The sequence below is a fragment of the Nicotiana tomentosiformis genome, chromosome 10 (assembly GCF_000390325.3).
Source record: "Nicotiana tomentosiformis chromosome 10, ASM39032v3, whole genome shotgun sequence".
NCBI classification, from domain to species: Eukaryota; Viridiplantae; Streptophyta; class Magnoliopsida; order Solanales; family Solanaceae; genus Nicotiana; species Nicotiana tomentosiformis.
Window position 1 is genome coordinate 66,504,543 of NC_090821.1, and position 14,626 is coordinate 66,519,168.

A 14,626-nucleotide genomic window follows, 5' to 3' on the forward strand; every position below is an offset into this window, starting at 1 on the left:
TTTTTGAGACTTCAAAAGTAAATGCATCGTTTTTATAGGTAACCTCAGCAGTTGGAAGAACTTATCCCCCTTGCTCGGGCTTCCTTGCACTAAGCTCTTCAGCAAGTCTTTTAGTAAACCGACGACTGGAGTTTGGCCGTCCTGAGTGATAAACACTACTAACCTCAGTTCAATGTCTAATTTCTTCCATAGCACTCTCTATTAGAGGGCTGACTGCTGTTTTGATCGGGCGTAATGCTCCCCCTTCGTCATAAGAATTTCGAAGTGAAAAAACCCTTCAACTAACTCAAAAGTCTACTACTAACCTTTAGCATACACACAAATATTTAGTCCTCTTAGCATACTAATGATATTTAGTTGTCTTTTGTTTTAAGATGACATATGACAACTTATTTCTCCCTTTATTTGAAAAACACATTAAGTCATTTCTCACTTGATGTCAAGTTTGGCGACGAATGTCATTCATATTGCTCCATTTAAGCTCTGTCTCAAGCCAGTATTACAAAAACTTAGTTTCTCTAACACTAATTTTCTATAATTTTTTACTAGCCCTAAAAAATTAGGACGTAAAATAATCATATTAACGTGACTAAAACTTAATCGCAATTAACGGGTAATCATATTAATCGCAAATAATCATATTAACGTGAATGAAAACGTTGTTCAAAATCCGGAAAATATTCCAGCATAATATACTGGAGTTCAAATGTTTACATATGAGCTTCAAGCATAATATACTAGAGTTATAGTAAATTATACATGAACTCCAGTATATTATTTACTCCAGCATCATATACTGGAGTTCCAGTATAATATACTGGTCCAACATAATATGCTGAAAGTTCATACACAGGTGTTCCAATCTCTAGTATATTATGTTGGAACTTTCCGTATTGCAGCAAAATATTAGCTATTTTTCAATCACTTTGCGAACGCCGGTTACTTTTCAATTACCAGTCCGAAGACTGGCTAGCCCGTACTATTTTCACGCAACTAACTGGCATTGCCTATATTAACAGCTTGTTTAGATGGTTGTTACATGTCGTTTCATAATAATGCATCATATTGTATTGTATTGTTTGATGAATACAATATTTGAATAGATTGTATCGTTTGTCATCGTTTCATGATGTCACGCACTAACAATATGAAGAATAAACTTGCAACATTATTAAAAAAAAATAGAATAAGAAGTAGAATCATTATATAACAAAGTAAGATAAAGAATAAAATATGATTATTTAATAATAAAGAAGGGCAAGATGAGAGAGAAAAACAAGTCAACGACGCCAACACACCAAATCAATTGTTACATAAAGTGAGACTTTTCGTCGTTACATAACGATAGATTTCACGATACGATACAATAAAATTTAAGTACCAATCAAAACAAATATTATATTTAAAATAAAAATACGATACAATATAATAGGTAACAACCATCCAAACAAAGCTGTAAAAAGTATTTTTGTCCAATGGTTAAAGATTTGGTCATCAACCATATCGTTCTTGACATTCTAACATTTCCTACTAAGTATGCCCTTCTGAACAGGGAACAAGGAAAGCGACAGCTGAAAGTCAATGTACTACACTCTCAAAACTGTACAATTGAGTACTTCAAGATGTACCACGATTCATCGACTTGGCTGAATGCTCTTAAAGTTAATTCTCCGAATAATCATCAGCATCTCAAAGAAGACCCAGCATCTCACCTTGTAAAGGTAATATTGAGCTCCAGAAAAACTAAATAATCAGTCATTGAGCTTTTCATCCAAGATTTACAAGGGTGTCCGACGACTTTCTGCAAGGAAAATAACTGAGGCATATAAAAGGGCTCAACTGGTGTAAGCAAAGGGAGGACAGCTAACCTGAAATAAAACTACAGGTTGCTTCAACATCCGCTAACGGAAAAGCCTTGGCACTGATTTTTTTGGAATCTTGCCTTCAAGTTTTAGCCTTCTATATGCTTCTCTAACGTGACACGGCCTGATTGGCCCTGTATCTTTTCTCTCTGCCATCACCATTCTAGCTGCAAAATGAATTATAAAATGACTGAGTATCAAATTGATTACTTGGGGACTATGTTGCGCGGACTCCCCAAAACAGCTGCCGCACCCGTGTCGGATCCTCCAAAAAAACTATTTTTGGAGGATCCGACACGCACCCATCGATATTTTCGGAGAGTCCGAGCAACATAGCTTGGGAAAAAATTAATGCAGCATAGGCCCTTCAACTTTTCTTCACCGAGGACATTTCCACCTTAAAACACTAAAGATTGTCACCAGCAGCCCTTCAGTTAACTAAAGTCTCACATAGTAAAAGCACTATTCAGGAATTAGCAACTTTTCACTGCATAATTACAGTGGAAATTGGTTAACCACAGTTCACTGAGGTTTACGAAAGACATTCCGTCTATCAATCTTTTGAAGAAGGGAGAGGAGAAGCAGGGCAAAGAGTGAGATTGAGCTTTTACGGGTAGAAGGTAGCCGAGAACACTAGCAACAAAGGGGTGGCAATACTTTTGGGTCAACAGGCATGCAGAAAAGTCATTTTATTTATCTTGCCTTAAAGCCCTTCTCATTCGCTGATTACAGGTGTATCCAGATCTATCGGGGCTTTTCTAAAACAAAATAAAACCATATATGTAATGCAAGGAAAAATTAAGAATTTCATTCATAACGATTTCCTTAACAATTAATATATCTTTTTGCCAATTATATTTATTATTTTGCACCGCTTTATTCAAGATAGAACTTATTGGCAATCAGGCGCACGCCTTAGTGCCTTGCCTACACTGAAGCGCAGCCTAGCCCTAAGTGAGGCAAAGTACATACCCTGAGCTTTTTTGAGCTTCAGGACTTAAGCGCGCATCGAATGAGCCTTTGACAACAGTGGTTTAATTAGCACAGGACTCTTCCATGCAATGTGTGAATCCCTAAGACATTTTATGCCACTCTTTAGTACTTTATAGGGGTAAGTTTCCAAATAAATTTTAACCACCAACATGCTTAGTCATGGACAGTATATGACAATATGGGCTCTAAGGCTTTGAATCATGATTGTCGCAAATTGATCAGACACCAATGACAGAGTTTGGCCAAATATTTGAAGCTGTGCACTAGGCTCAAAGAAAAGAAACTAAATAAAGTTTAGGGGAGAAAATAAAATCATGCTAGAAAGACAACACGCACAAGCTAAGGGAGAGGAGAGAACCACTCTCAAGACATCATCTGTTGTACTTTGTGTACAATAATATAGAACATATTCAGGCTTTGAAATTGAGGAAAATAAAAGATGGTGAAGGGGGAGAATGGCAAAACATACCCGCTTCATGTTGGATTTCTGAAATCCAGATCTCCGAAAAGATTCATATCTACTCATTTGCTCCTCCGTAAATTGGGATAATATGTACCTGAAAGAGAAATGATTAAAAAAAAAATGTGGTCTCCTTTTTTGCTTTCACTGATTTGAAAGCAACGGAAAATAGATAACAAAGTTTGACAACAAAAAGCCACGTACAAGTTTTCCGAAGCCAATATCCACCTCCTTTCTTCTACCTTACCTTATCCAAAAACAATATCTACCTTCTTTCTTGAAGTGTCATAGTGACATTATTATTACCAGGTCGAAAACTGCTGAATATAGGAGAGAAAAATTATCTAAATTGGAGCTTACATAACAAGGAGGTTTAGAAGAAAAACTTTAACATAACAGGTATATATATAGCTGCGATGTACTATTCCCATTAGTTACTTTCCCATTTTGCCCTCACTTAACAATGCTCATACAAGTAAGACTTAGAGACTTGCTGGGAGAAAAGTATTTTTTTTGGGTAGTAGGAAGCACCTCATAAAGTTTTACATAGAGCTACTCTTTTTTTTCCTTTTGGGGGATAAATTTTTGCATAGAGCTAGTTTGAAAATGTGAATTTAATATTTAACACCTACTAATATTTTCTATTGGTATTTAACTGTATTATATCAAGCAAGATGCATCTTATAGTCTTATCTGTTCACAGATCTCAATAGAAGCATCAACCTTCTGGATATAGATACATAGTTTTTGAGAATTTTCATAGAGCAGATATCCTGTGGGTACGCAACATACTGAAGAGAGTTAAATTAATAGTTTGAGTAACAAATAAACAAGGAAGGGGAGAAAGACGAGAGGGAAGGAAACAAATGATATGAAAAGGAGTTTTTCTTGTATGCAAAGCGATTATTAGGCAGCTCCAACCAGCCACAGAAGCTATCACGGAACAAGATAATACCATACAATCCTGACAATTCTCTACGACTGAAATCCTTAAATACATAAAAGAATCAAGAAATTTGATAACATAAATTGACAAACTTACTGCATCTTAGACATTTTGTCAGGATCACTACTTGCTGAGAATTTTCCTAACTGCACATCCATATTTTCTTCCTCTTCCTCCTCATCTTCCTCTTTGGGCTTGCTAATTGGACCAGCAGTACCAACAGAGACTGATGCAGCTCTAGATGCTGAAGGGTTGTCACGAGAACCGGTATTAGCATCATCACCTCCATGAACATGAACATCAACTGCAGCTTGGTCTTGGCCTTCATTCTCGTCAATGCCAACAGGGGATTCAGGGAGTGAGTCGTCCTGCCCCTCAAAAGCAGCTTCAAAAGGATCCTTAGATCGCTTCATGGAATTCACTGCACTAGAACGTGAGATTCAGGTGAAGTGTACACCACACTTATCATTCATCCATTTTGATTGAGATAAACCAACTTCCAACCATGAACACTGGTGTATTATGTTAGAAACCTTTTTTGGGGCAAGCATGGTAAAAAGATAAGAACTAGTTTGATTTGGACCTCATATGATATAGAGTTCTGCGAAACTCTCAAATCAGGTTGATTGATAAATTAATGGCATTGAACTCTTACAGCTCTGATATTCTCAAGTCACATGATCAATTGCAAGCATGAAAAAAGATTAAAGCATTCAAAAGGAAGGTAAACAAAAGGATGAAGCAACAATGTTAAAGGAACGTTGTTGCACTTTGGATTAGAAGCGACACCATTCATTTATATTTCTAGATGAAGAAAATAATGAATGAGACTAGAAAATAAAAGCAGGTAGTCAACTAATCATGAAAAAAAACAAGAAACGCTGCACTATAGCAAGCGAGACCAAAAAGGTAAAGTAGTTGCACACTTTATTTTCAAGTAGTTGCCCACTTGCCCTGTTAGTTTTTGATTATATAATTGTAGTTGTTTCCTTGAAAGAAAATTTGAAAAATAGAGTAAGATGCAAAACCTAGCACATAGTATAAAGATATTAGAGAGGAATGCTATCATTCTTTACTTTTCTTTCCTTTGATTATTCACACTTTATCTTTTACCCTTTGTAAGCATCTCCTTTTAGTTCTAGAGTGTCTTGAGATATCATCATGGTTCTTTTTTTGATCAGTAAAGAGTTACTTTGTATTAATAAATAAAACCAGCAAAAAGCATAAGATGATGCCGGGAATGTTACAAACAAAAGGAATATATTACAGGTTGTGTAATGTGCTAATGAAGTCAATCAAGGCATCGGGGACAGAGACATTTACGACAGCCATGTTACACCAAACTTAAGCAAAAAGAAAACATTTGTTTTTGATATACACTACCAGTCCACCATACCGCAGCTAGTATAGATATCATCATGATTCTAAAAATAACATTTTATACTATTCACCAAATTTCATCTACTTAATCATATAAATTTAGGCTTTTGGCCGACTCTCGTTGGCGCATATGTTGAAAACTCCATAGGGTATGGCCCTACCGCTTTACCCTCCTCCCAACTTAAGAATAAGATTATGTATATGAGCAACACGGGAATTAACTATTTAAAGACGAAAATTTCCTTTTAAAGTAAGTAATTCATGTACAGTCAAACCTCTCTATAACAGCCTCGTTTGTTCCAGATATTTTTGGATGTTATAGCGAATTGCTGTTATAGAAAATATATATATTATAACAGAACATGAAATTTGGTTCCGAAAAAACTTGGCTTTTATAGTGAAGTGTTGTTATATAAAGATGTTGTTATAGAGAGGTCTGACTGTATAACAATTCCTTCACTAAGCATTACATAACTATCCCTTCATCACTAATCACCGCAAAAATAATCATTGCATTATAATCACCGCATAACTAGCAAATGAATCCAACTTGTTTGGGATTGAGACATAATTGTTGTTGTTGTTATTGTTATATAAGTGAATTACACAACTCCTTAGTTGATTAGGGTAGTTTGGCACCTCCAAATTCCCTGAAAGACATTTGCATACATCATTCAAGAATATTGCAACACAGAATCTTAGCATGTCTGAACAGAGTGTAGATACAAAGAAATCCTCTTCTTCTTTTTTTTCGATAACTAAGAAATCCCCGAGGTTTAGTGGTGCTTTGTTTGAAAAACAGTGGATAATCCCCCCCCCCCCCCCTATCCTTCTCTACTTAAAGGACATGCTTTTGTCTGCAGGAGAGTCAAACTTGTGATGTGCGCCTAACCCACACATCACGGCTGAGTAAATCCTATAGGTCACAATTCACAAAGGGAAAGAATTGCATCTCATTTCAATCATAAGAGTCACACTAACAATTCAAGCAGACATATACTAATCAAGAATGTGGTAGAGAAATGCATTCACCATTCCATTAATCCTACTATAATATTACATGCACACAAACTAATCAAGAATGAGTATAAATCTTCTAAATATAAATAGAAAGGAAAATCAAAACCTTTGAAAGCAAAGGGACCCAAAATATCGTAATTCTGAACCCTCGCAAAGATGATTCGGAAGAGCGCGCCGTGCCGGCGAGTATATGAGATGGGTTCCGCTATTTTGAAGAAATTGAACGGGCTTTGGGTTCGTGGGTTTGAATTCGGGTCAGCTCATGGGTCGTGGTCTTTAGTTTGGGAAGTGCACAAAATCGCCATTTTAAGACCTCTATTTAAAGTTGGAAAAAAAGTCAGATTTATAAATTAAAATAATTTTGATTGGTGAAATTTATAAATTTTTTAAAGTTTAACCGTCTCAAAATCAATTGTACACCGCCAAATATGAAGTTTGAATGTAGTTCAATAGATTGTGGTAGAGTTTAAAGTTTTATGTATACACAAATGTCTGAAAAAAGAATAAAAAGTTTGAGTTTTGTCAAAATTAATTATATTTTAAATACTTTTTAAAAATTAAAGTTGTCTTAAATGAGATCGCTCAAAGCGGTTACCAGATGTTGTAGAGATAAAAAAAAAACTACAAGAATAAGTTACAAATAAACATTACTTACCAATAACTAGCCATTAAGTCATGCTACTAAAAATAACCATTTAAAAATTACCAATGATATATAACATTTAAAAAATCAATGCAAAAGGAATTTTTTCAATGGATATAGTCGGAATCCGTTGAAAACACATATATGAGGTAGTATACAAAATTTGAGAAAAATTAGAGGTGACTTAGATTTGCTTGAAGTCAAAATTTATTACGAATGACACAAAACATTCAAAAAAATTTAGGCAAAATAAAAATTAATGAGTATGGTTAAAATTCATTGAAAATAAATAAATGAGGTAAAAAATAAAATTTGAAAAACATTAGATATGATTTAGACTATTCCGGGGTCAAAATTCGTTATGAATGATATAAAATAGTCAAAAGATCTAGGCAAAAAGATTTTTTTTCAAAAGGTATTTTAAATTCATTGAAAATACATAAATCAAGTAAAAAAACAATTGAGGAAAACTGGAGATGATTCAGATTGGAGTCAAAATTCATTACGGAGGATATCAAATATTCAAAAAACTAAGACAAAAAAGATTTTTTTTTCGATGAGTATGATTAGAATTTAATTAAAACACATAGATGAGTTAATATATAAAATTTCAGGAAAATTAAAAATCATTTAGACTAGTTTTGAATCAAAATTTATAACTAATAATATAAAACATTCAAAAATCAAGGCAATTTTATTTTCAATGGGTATGGCTGAAATTCGTTGAAATATATTGATGAGACAATATACAAAATTTGAGAAAGATTTGAGGGTTTGAAGTCAAAATTCATAGTTGAAATCGAATTTAAAAATTTATGCGATATCTTATGTATATATGGATATATATGAGATACACAAGGGATAGATTGATACACATGGGATACACATCTGATGTATACATGAATATATTTGGTTTAAATAAATCAGCAAAATAATAGTAAGAGAATGTAAACAAATATTGTCAAGCAAATTAAACATTTACGTACAATGGAGTTGCACTATAATGGAGTCCTCACAAGGTAGGCGTAAGGTTGCGTACACACTACCCTCCCCAGATCTCACGGTGTGGGATAATATTGGGTATGCTTGTTGCTTGTTGTTGGAGTTGCACTAGAGTACCGTAGAACACCACTTGATGAGACAATATACAAAATTTGAGAAAGATTGGAGGGTTTGAAGTCAAAATTCGTAGTTGAAATCGAATTTAAAAATTTATACGATATCTTATGTATATATGGATATATATGAGATACACAAGGGATAGATTGATACACATGGGATACACATCTCATGTATACATGAATATCTTTGGTTTAAATAAATCAACAAAATAATAGTAAGAGAATGTAAACAAATATTGTCAAGCAAATTAAACATTAACGTACAATGGAGTCCTCACAAGGTAGGGGTAAGGTTGCGTACGCACTACCCTCCCCAAAATTTACGGTGTGGGATAATACTGAGTATACTTGTTGCTTGTTGTTGGAGTTGCACTAGAGTATTGTAGAACACCACTGCAATACTGTGTTTCTTAATTTATCATGAAACGAAAAAACTAAAAAGGAAAAAACTTACAAAATCAAACAACTGTAACTTTTCTAATTAGTACAACTAGTGTTAGAACCCGCACAATACGCAGATAATTTGACGAAATATTAATTTTATAAAATTATGATCTAATATATCATATTATTTTAATAAATAATAGTTATACTATTTTATTATTTAATGTAGTACACATAAATACAATAAAATCTATACAAAATCAAAGGATACAAAGCATTATAGTAATCAAATAAATTATTTATTCCTTATTTATTTTTTATTAAATTAGCAAGTACTTAGTAGTATACATTTAGTAATATATTTTTTTTATTAATTTGTCAATTGACTTAATATTTTGATATTACTTCTCTTCTAGTAGAACATACATACATATTTTCTTATTCTAGAAAAATATATTTTTATATTTATGTTATACTGTTTAAAAGTTTTCAATTGTCTAAATTTATCAATAATTTTCTTGAGTGTTATTTATTTATAATTTGTTTATTAATTAATTCAAAATATAAATATTATAAAATTATCTTTATCCACCTCATTTTGTACATTCAATTCTACTATAAAATTTGATTAGTTTTCTCATTTAATATTTACTGAAAATTTAAATAATATCATTTTTTACTAAATTATAATTTTTTATTCATCAAAAGTATAAAGAGATAATCCTTTTATTATTTTTAAAAAAAATGTACTAATATTTTTAATAATTAATAAAATGTGTTTTATATATAATATATTATCTTGTGTATAATATCCTAGTAGTTTCTTTATATATTTGTTTTTTTCATTATGAAATTATGAGTTCTATTTATTAACTAAATTTTCCTACATGAGAAATTTAATTAGTATATGTATTTGTACGATATTATTTGATTTATTTCTTTTTTTAGTATTCTTCATTTATGACTATTTGTTTATTATGATTTTAGTTATGTGTATATGTACGACTTTTCTCATAATAAATCTAATTATTTTTATAAGTCTTATATATATATATATATATATATATATATATATATATATATATATATATATATATAATTGTTTATCCATTACTTAATATTGTTAAATTGACATATGAGTTATTAATAAATTACCAATTTAGTATAATAACTACTCCCATATATGTATACACACACACACACTACTACTACTATATTAGGAAGAAATTACTCTCTAATTTGAATTGGTAATTTTTTATTTTTATTATTTTTGTTTTTTATTGTAAAATAATTTTAAAATTCCAAATTGAATGAGTAGAATATTTTTTATATTTTCGTTTTTTATAAATAATTATAAGATATTTATATTTATTAATTCAAGTAGTGTAACCAATTATTAAAAATTTAAAACTCAAAAACAAATTAGTTAGAAAAGTAGTTTATTTTGTCTTAACAATGCCATTTGACTTTTTGTGGTTAAGACACTTATCTTAATGTAGTGCTTTTGCTTCTTCTATTCTATATAGATAGAAGAATATAGATAGAAGATTATAAGATATCTATATTTATTAATTCAAAAAGTGTAACCAAGTAATTCAAAATTTAAAATTCAAAAATAAATTAGTTAGAAAAGTAGTTTATTTTGTCTTAACAATGCCACTTGGCTCTTTGTGGTTAAGACACTTATCTTAATATGGTGCTTTTGCTTCTCCAATTCTATATAGATAGAATATAGATAGATAGATAGATTACTTAATATTGTTAAATTGACATATGAATTGATAGTTGTTTTTTTTTTAATTTTTTTATTGTAAAATGATTTTAAAACTCCAAATTGAAACTAATCCCCAGTTTAAAAGAGTAGAATAAGTTTTTTGTATTTTTATTTTTTATAGATAATTAGAAGATGTCTATATTTATTAATTCAAGTACACAACCAATTAATTCAAAATTTAAAATTCAAAAAATAATTAGTTAAAAAAGTAGTTTAATTTGTCTTAACAATGCCACTTTGCTTTTGTGGTTAAGACACTTGTCTTAATGTAGTGCTTTTGCTTCTCCTATTCTATATAGAAGATATAGATAGAAGATTATAAGATATCTACGTTTATTAATTCAAATGGTGTAACCAATTAGTTCAGAATTTAAAATTCAAAAACAAATTATTAGAAAAGTAGTTTATTTTGTCTAAACAATGTCACTTGGCTTTTTGTGGTTAAGACACTTGTATTAAAGTAGTGCTTTTGCTTCTCCTATTCTATATAGATATAGATAGAAGATTTTCGTTTTTTTTATAGATAATTATAAGATATCTATATTTATTAATTCTAGTAGTGTAACTAATTAATTCAAAATTTAGAATTAAAAAAAATTAATTGAAAAAGTTTATTTTATGTTAACAATGCCACTTTGCTTTTTGTAGTTAAGATACTTGTCTTAATGTAGTGCTTTTGCTTCTCCTATTCTATATAGATACAAGATTGTTTATTTAATTGAGTACTACTTTATTTGTCCATTGACAAATAGGTAAACTATAACGTGTAATTGTGATATAAAACAAAGAAGTAAATAGTAATCCGATCGTCTTAGGTATCAAATTTTATTTCGACAAGGACTAGATTCTACTTGAGTTCTTTGACAAAGTTATATTATATTATAAATATAAATCAACGCAACTATCAACCCTAATATATTTTTTCCTCTGGAGCAGCAGTCAGTTCTTGGGCCTTTATCTAATAAGGTGAGTGTATTTTGTTTTTATATGAGAATGGGAACTCACAATATTCAAGAGGAAATAATTATGGACATCATAAGTAGGCTACCCGTGAAATCTCTTCTACGTTTCAAGTGCGTTTCTGAATTTTGGAATACATTAATATCTGAACCTTACTTTAAGAAAAAACATCTCAAATTTCATGCCAATAACCAAAATTCTCAAAAACTGCTTTTTGGCCAAGGAATCAATAGAAACTTTTACTTCCTTTCTTCTTCTTTATCCCCAGTTCATATTGTTAAGGATATACAGAGACTTGATTCACCTACGCAATTGGCAATTTTTAAAATCCACTGTTGTTGCGATGGCTTGTTTTTCATGGAGATTTGGCCGGGTAAACCTTATAGATTCTTGCTATGGAACCCTTCCACTAGAGAATCAATAATACTTCCCCATTTAGAATTTTCAGACGAGGAATTATATGCTTACGGATTGGGATATGACTCTACTACTGATGACTATAAAGTCGTTAAGATTGACATTAATGACCAAGTTGATGAAATTCTTGCGCTGAAAAGTGGTTCCTGGAAAAGAATTCATGAAACATCAGGTAGGGTGGATTATTATCGGAGATGTGAAGGGGAATGTTTGGCATTTGTACATGGAGCATTTCATTGGTACGGATATTCCGGAGGGCAAATTGTGGTTTCATTGAATATTTCGAGTGAAAAATACGAAATAATACCTTTTCTAGAAATAAGCGGGTTACAAATTTCTTCAGAGGATGAGCTGGGTGTATCAGTGTTAGGAGGAATGCTTTGTGTTTATTTTAGCAACGAGATAATTTTTAATTTATGGGCAATGAAAATTTATGGCGTCAAAGAATCGTGGACCAACTTGTTCACTATACCAACTAACGGACAACATCCTACCCCGATGTATAGGTTTTCAAATGGTGAAGTGCTACTTAACGACATGAAATATTCGGGAAGAGATGTATACAGGATATCCGATGGATCATTTGGATTAAGCAATCGAATATGGCCTTTGAATTCTGATGATGATATTGATGGAGTTATGACATATATTGGTATTGTTTATACAGAAAGTTTGATTAATCCAACATTGGGTCACTAAATTGTGTGCTGACCATCTAAATACTGTAAGTATGGCTCTCTCATTACTTAGTATTACTATTACTATTTGCTTGCTTATGTAAGATCGAGGTACTTTTTTAAAACTGTTATTCTTATAGTATTAATTTTATTTATTGTTTGAGAATTTTTGGCTCCTGTTAGGATCGGGAACCCGGGTGGTGCGGAATATAGCCAAACAACGGTATAATGGCAATAACAAAGATAATGGAAGTTGATAACAACGACAATTAAAGTAGATAAAGAAGACACAAATTTAATGTGGTTCGGTCAAAGTGATTTACGTCCACAAGCGGAGAGGAGCAATTTACTATAACAATAAGAGTACAAAAGACAAAATTAGAGTAAACACTCTAATTAATCCCAAATACCCAAAGAGAATAACCTCACAAGATCACTCCAAAGAAAGGGTTCACACAAGTGCTTCCCAACACTAACTCTCATACAAAATACTCTTAATAAAGGAAGAAAGGAAGAAACAAAAAACGAAGACTCAAGTCTTGTTGGTGTGTCTAAAATAAACTAATAGCCTTCCCTTTTATAGGCAAAAACGTCTTGGCCTCTTAGGTGTAAAAGAAGAGATACAACTTGTGTAAATAATGTCCAACACACAAATGCAATATTTTTGGGTCCCAAAAAATATTGCCAACAAAGTCTATACTTTGCAAAGATGCTTATGCTTATGTGAGATGGACTCCATTAGCCAAATTATTTGCCATAATTATAAATCTCCACCTTGGCCTATTTTTGGGTGATATAGTAAATTTTCTCCACCTTCTCCGCAAAAGCCCCAATGGGCATATGTCAAAATTTAATGTCATCAAAATCAGACAAGTTGTCTGATACCAAAATTTTAGTAAGGCCTATAACAGTGGATCCCAATAAAGTATACAACGAACCAGATCTGTGTGCTTTCATGATCACAAGAGCACCATGAGAAACTTTCAGAACTCCACCTTCACCTGTGTACTTGCACCCAAGAGATTCTAAAGTGCCCAAAGAGATAAGACTTTTCTTCAAGTCAGGAACATGTCTAACATCGGTGAGATCATGTCTAACATGTCTAACTTTACAAAGATGCTTATGCTTATGTGAGATGGACTCCATTAGCCAAAATATTGGCCGTAATTACAAATCTCCACCTTGGCCTAATTTTGGCTGATATAGTAAATTTTTTCCACCTTCTCCGCAAAAGCCCCAATGGACATATGTTAAAATTTAATGTTATCAAAATCAGACAAGTTGTCTGATACCGAAATTTAGTAAGGCCTACAACAGTGGATCCCAATAAAGTATACAACGAACCAGATCTGTGTGCTTTCATGATCACAAGAGCACCATGAGAAACTTTCAGAACTCCACCTTCACCTGTGTACTTGCACCCAAGAGATTCTAAAGTGCCCAAAAAAATGAAATTTTTCTTCAAGTCAGGAACATATCTAGCATCGGTGAGAATTCTCACTACACTATCGTGTATTTTGATTCGGACTGTACCTTTTCCAAAAACTTTGCAGGCAACATTGTTGCCCATCAAGACAACTCCACCTCCAATAGATTCATATGTGGTAAATAAATACCGATTGTGATACATATGATAAGAACAACCCGAATCTAAAATCCACTCATTGTTAGATTTGAAACTATTATTAGTTTCTAAAAAAATAGTTCCCTCAGTCTCATCAGCAGCTACACTTACTTCGACAGTGTCAGTATTTTTGTGCTCATTTTTCCTTTCCTTATGCTTTTCTTTATTTTTCAGCTTATAGCATTCAGAGATATTGTGACATTTCTTATGACAATATCAACACTCTAAATTATTGTATCTGGATATGGAGTCGGATTTGCCCCTAACAAACAAGCTAACTTCCGCTTGAGTTCCACTAGCTTCCCCAGTAATATCACTATCTATCTGTTCTTTTGATTTTAAGATAGATTTAATATCCTTATAAG

At 32.0% G+C, this 14,626-nt stretch overlaps 2 protein-coding genes across 4 annotated transcripts; one reads left to right on the forward strand and one right to left on the reverse strand.

Moving 5' to 3' along the window:
* Nucleotides 1-1,306: 1,306 nt before the first annotated feature.
* LOC104090154 (transcription initiation factor TFIID subunit 11-like) lies at nt 1,307-6,951 on the reverse strand. Of its 3 annotated transcripts, XM_070187256.1 has the most exons (5): nt 6,768-6,951; nt 4,358-4,682; nt 3,325-3,412; nt 1,869-2,029; nt 1,307-1,801 (listed from the first exon to the last, which is right to left on the reverse strand). In XM_070187256.1, exons 2-4 carry the CDS (start codon nt 4,672-4,674, stop codon nt 2,018-2,020), a joined length of 417 nt encoding a protein of 138 aa, XP_070043357.1. In that variant the 5' UTR covers nt 4,675-4,682; nt 6,768-6,951; the 3' UTR covers nt 1,307-1,801; nt 1,869-2,017. The 3 variants fall into 3 exon arrangements, with proteins under 3 accessions (XP_070043357.1, XP_070043359.1, XP_070043358.1); XM_070187258.1 differs by lacking the exons at nt 1,307-1,801; nt 1,869-2,029 and adding an exon at nt 3,520-3,632 and having other exon boundaries at nt 3,322-3,412; XM_070187257.1 differs by lacking the exons at nt 1,307-1,801; nt 1,869-2,029 and adding an exon at nt 3,520-3,635 and having other exon boundaries at nt 3,322-3,412.
* A 4,625-nt stretch (nt 6,952-11,576) lies between these two features.
* On the forward strand, nt 11,577-12,659 carry LOC104113425 (F-box protein CPR1-like). Its single transcript, XM_009623585.2, has one exon. The coding sequence runs from the start codon at nt 11,577-11,579 to the stop codon at nt 12,657-12,659; it is 1,083 nt and encodes a 360-aa protein (XP_009621880.2).
* Nucleotides 12,660-14,626: the final 1,967 nt, after the last annotated feature.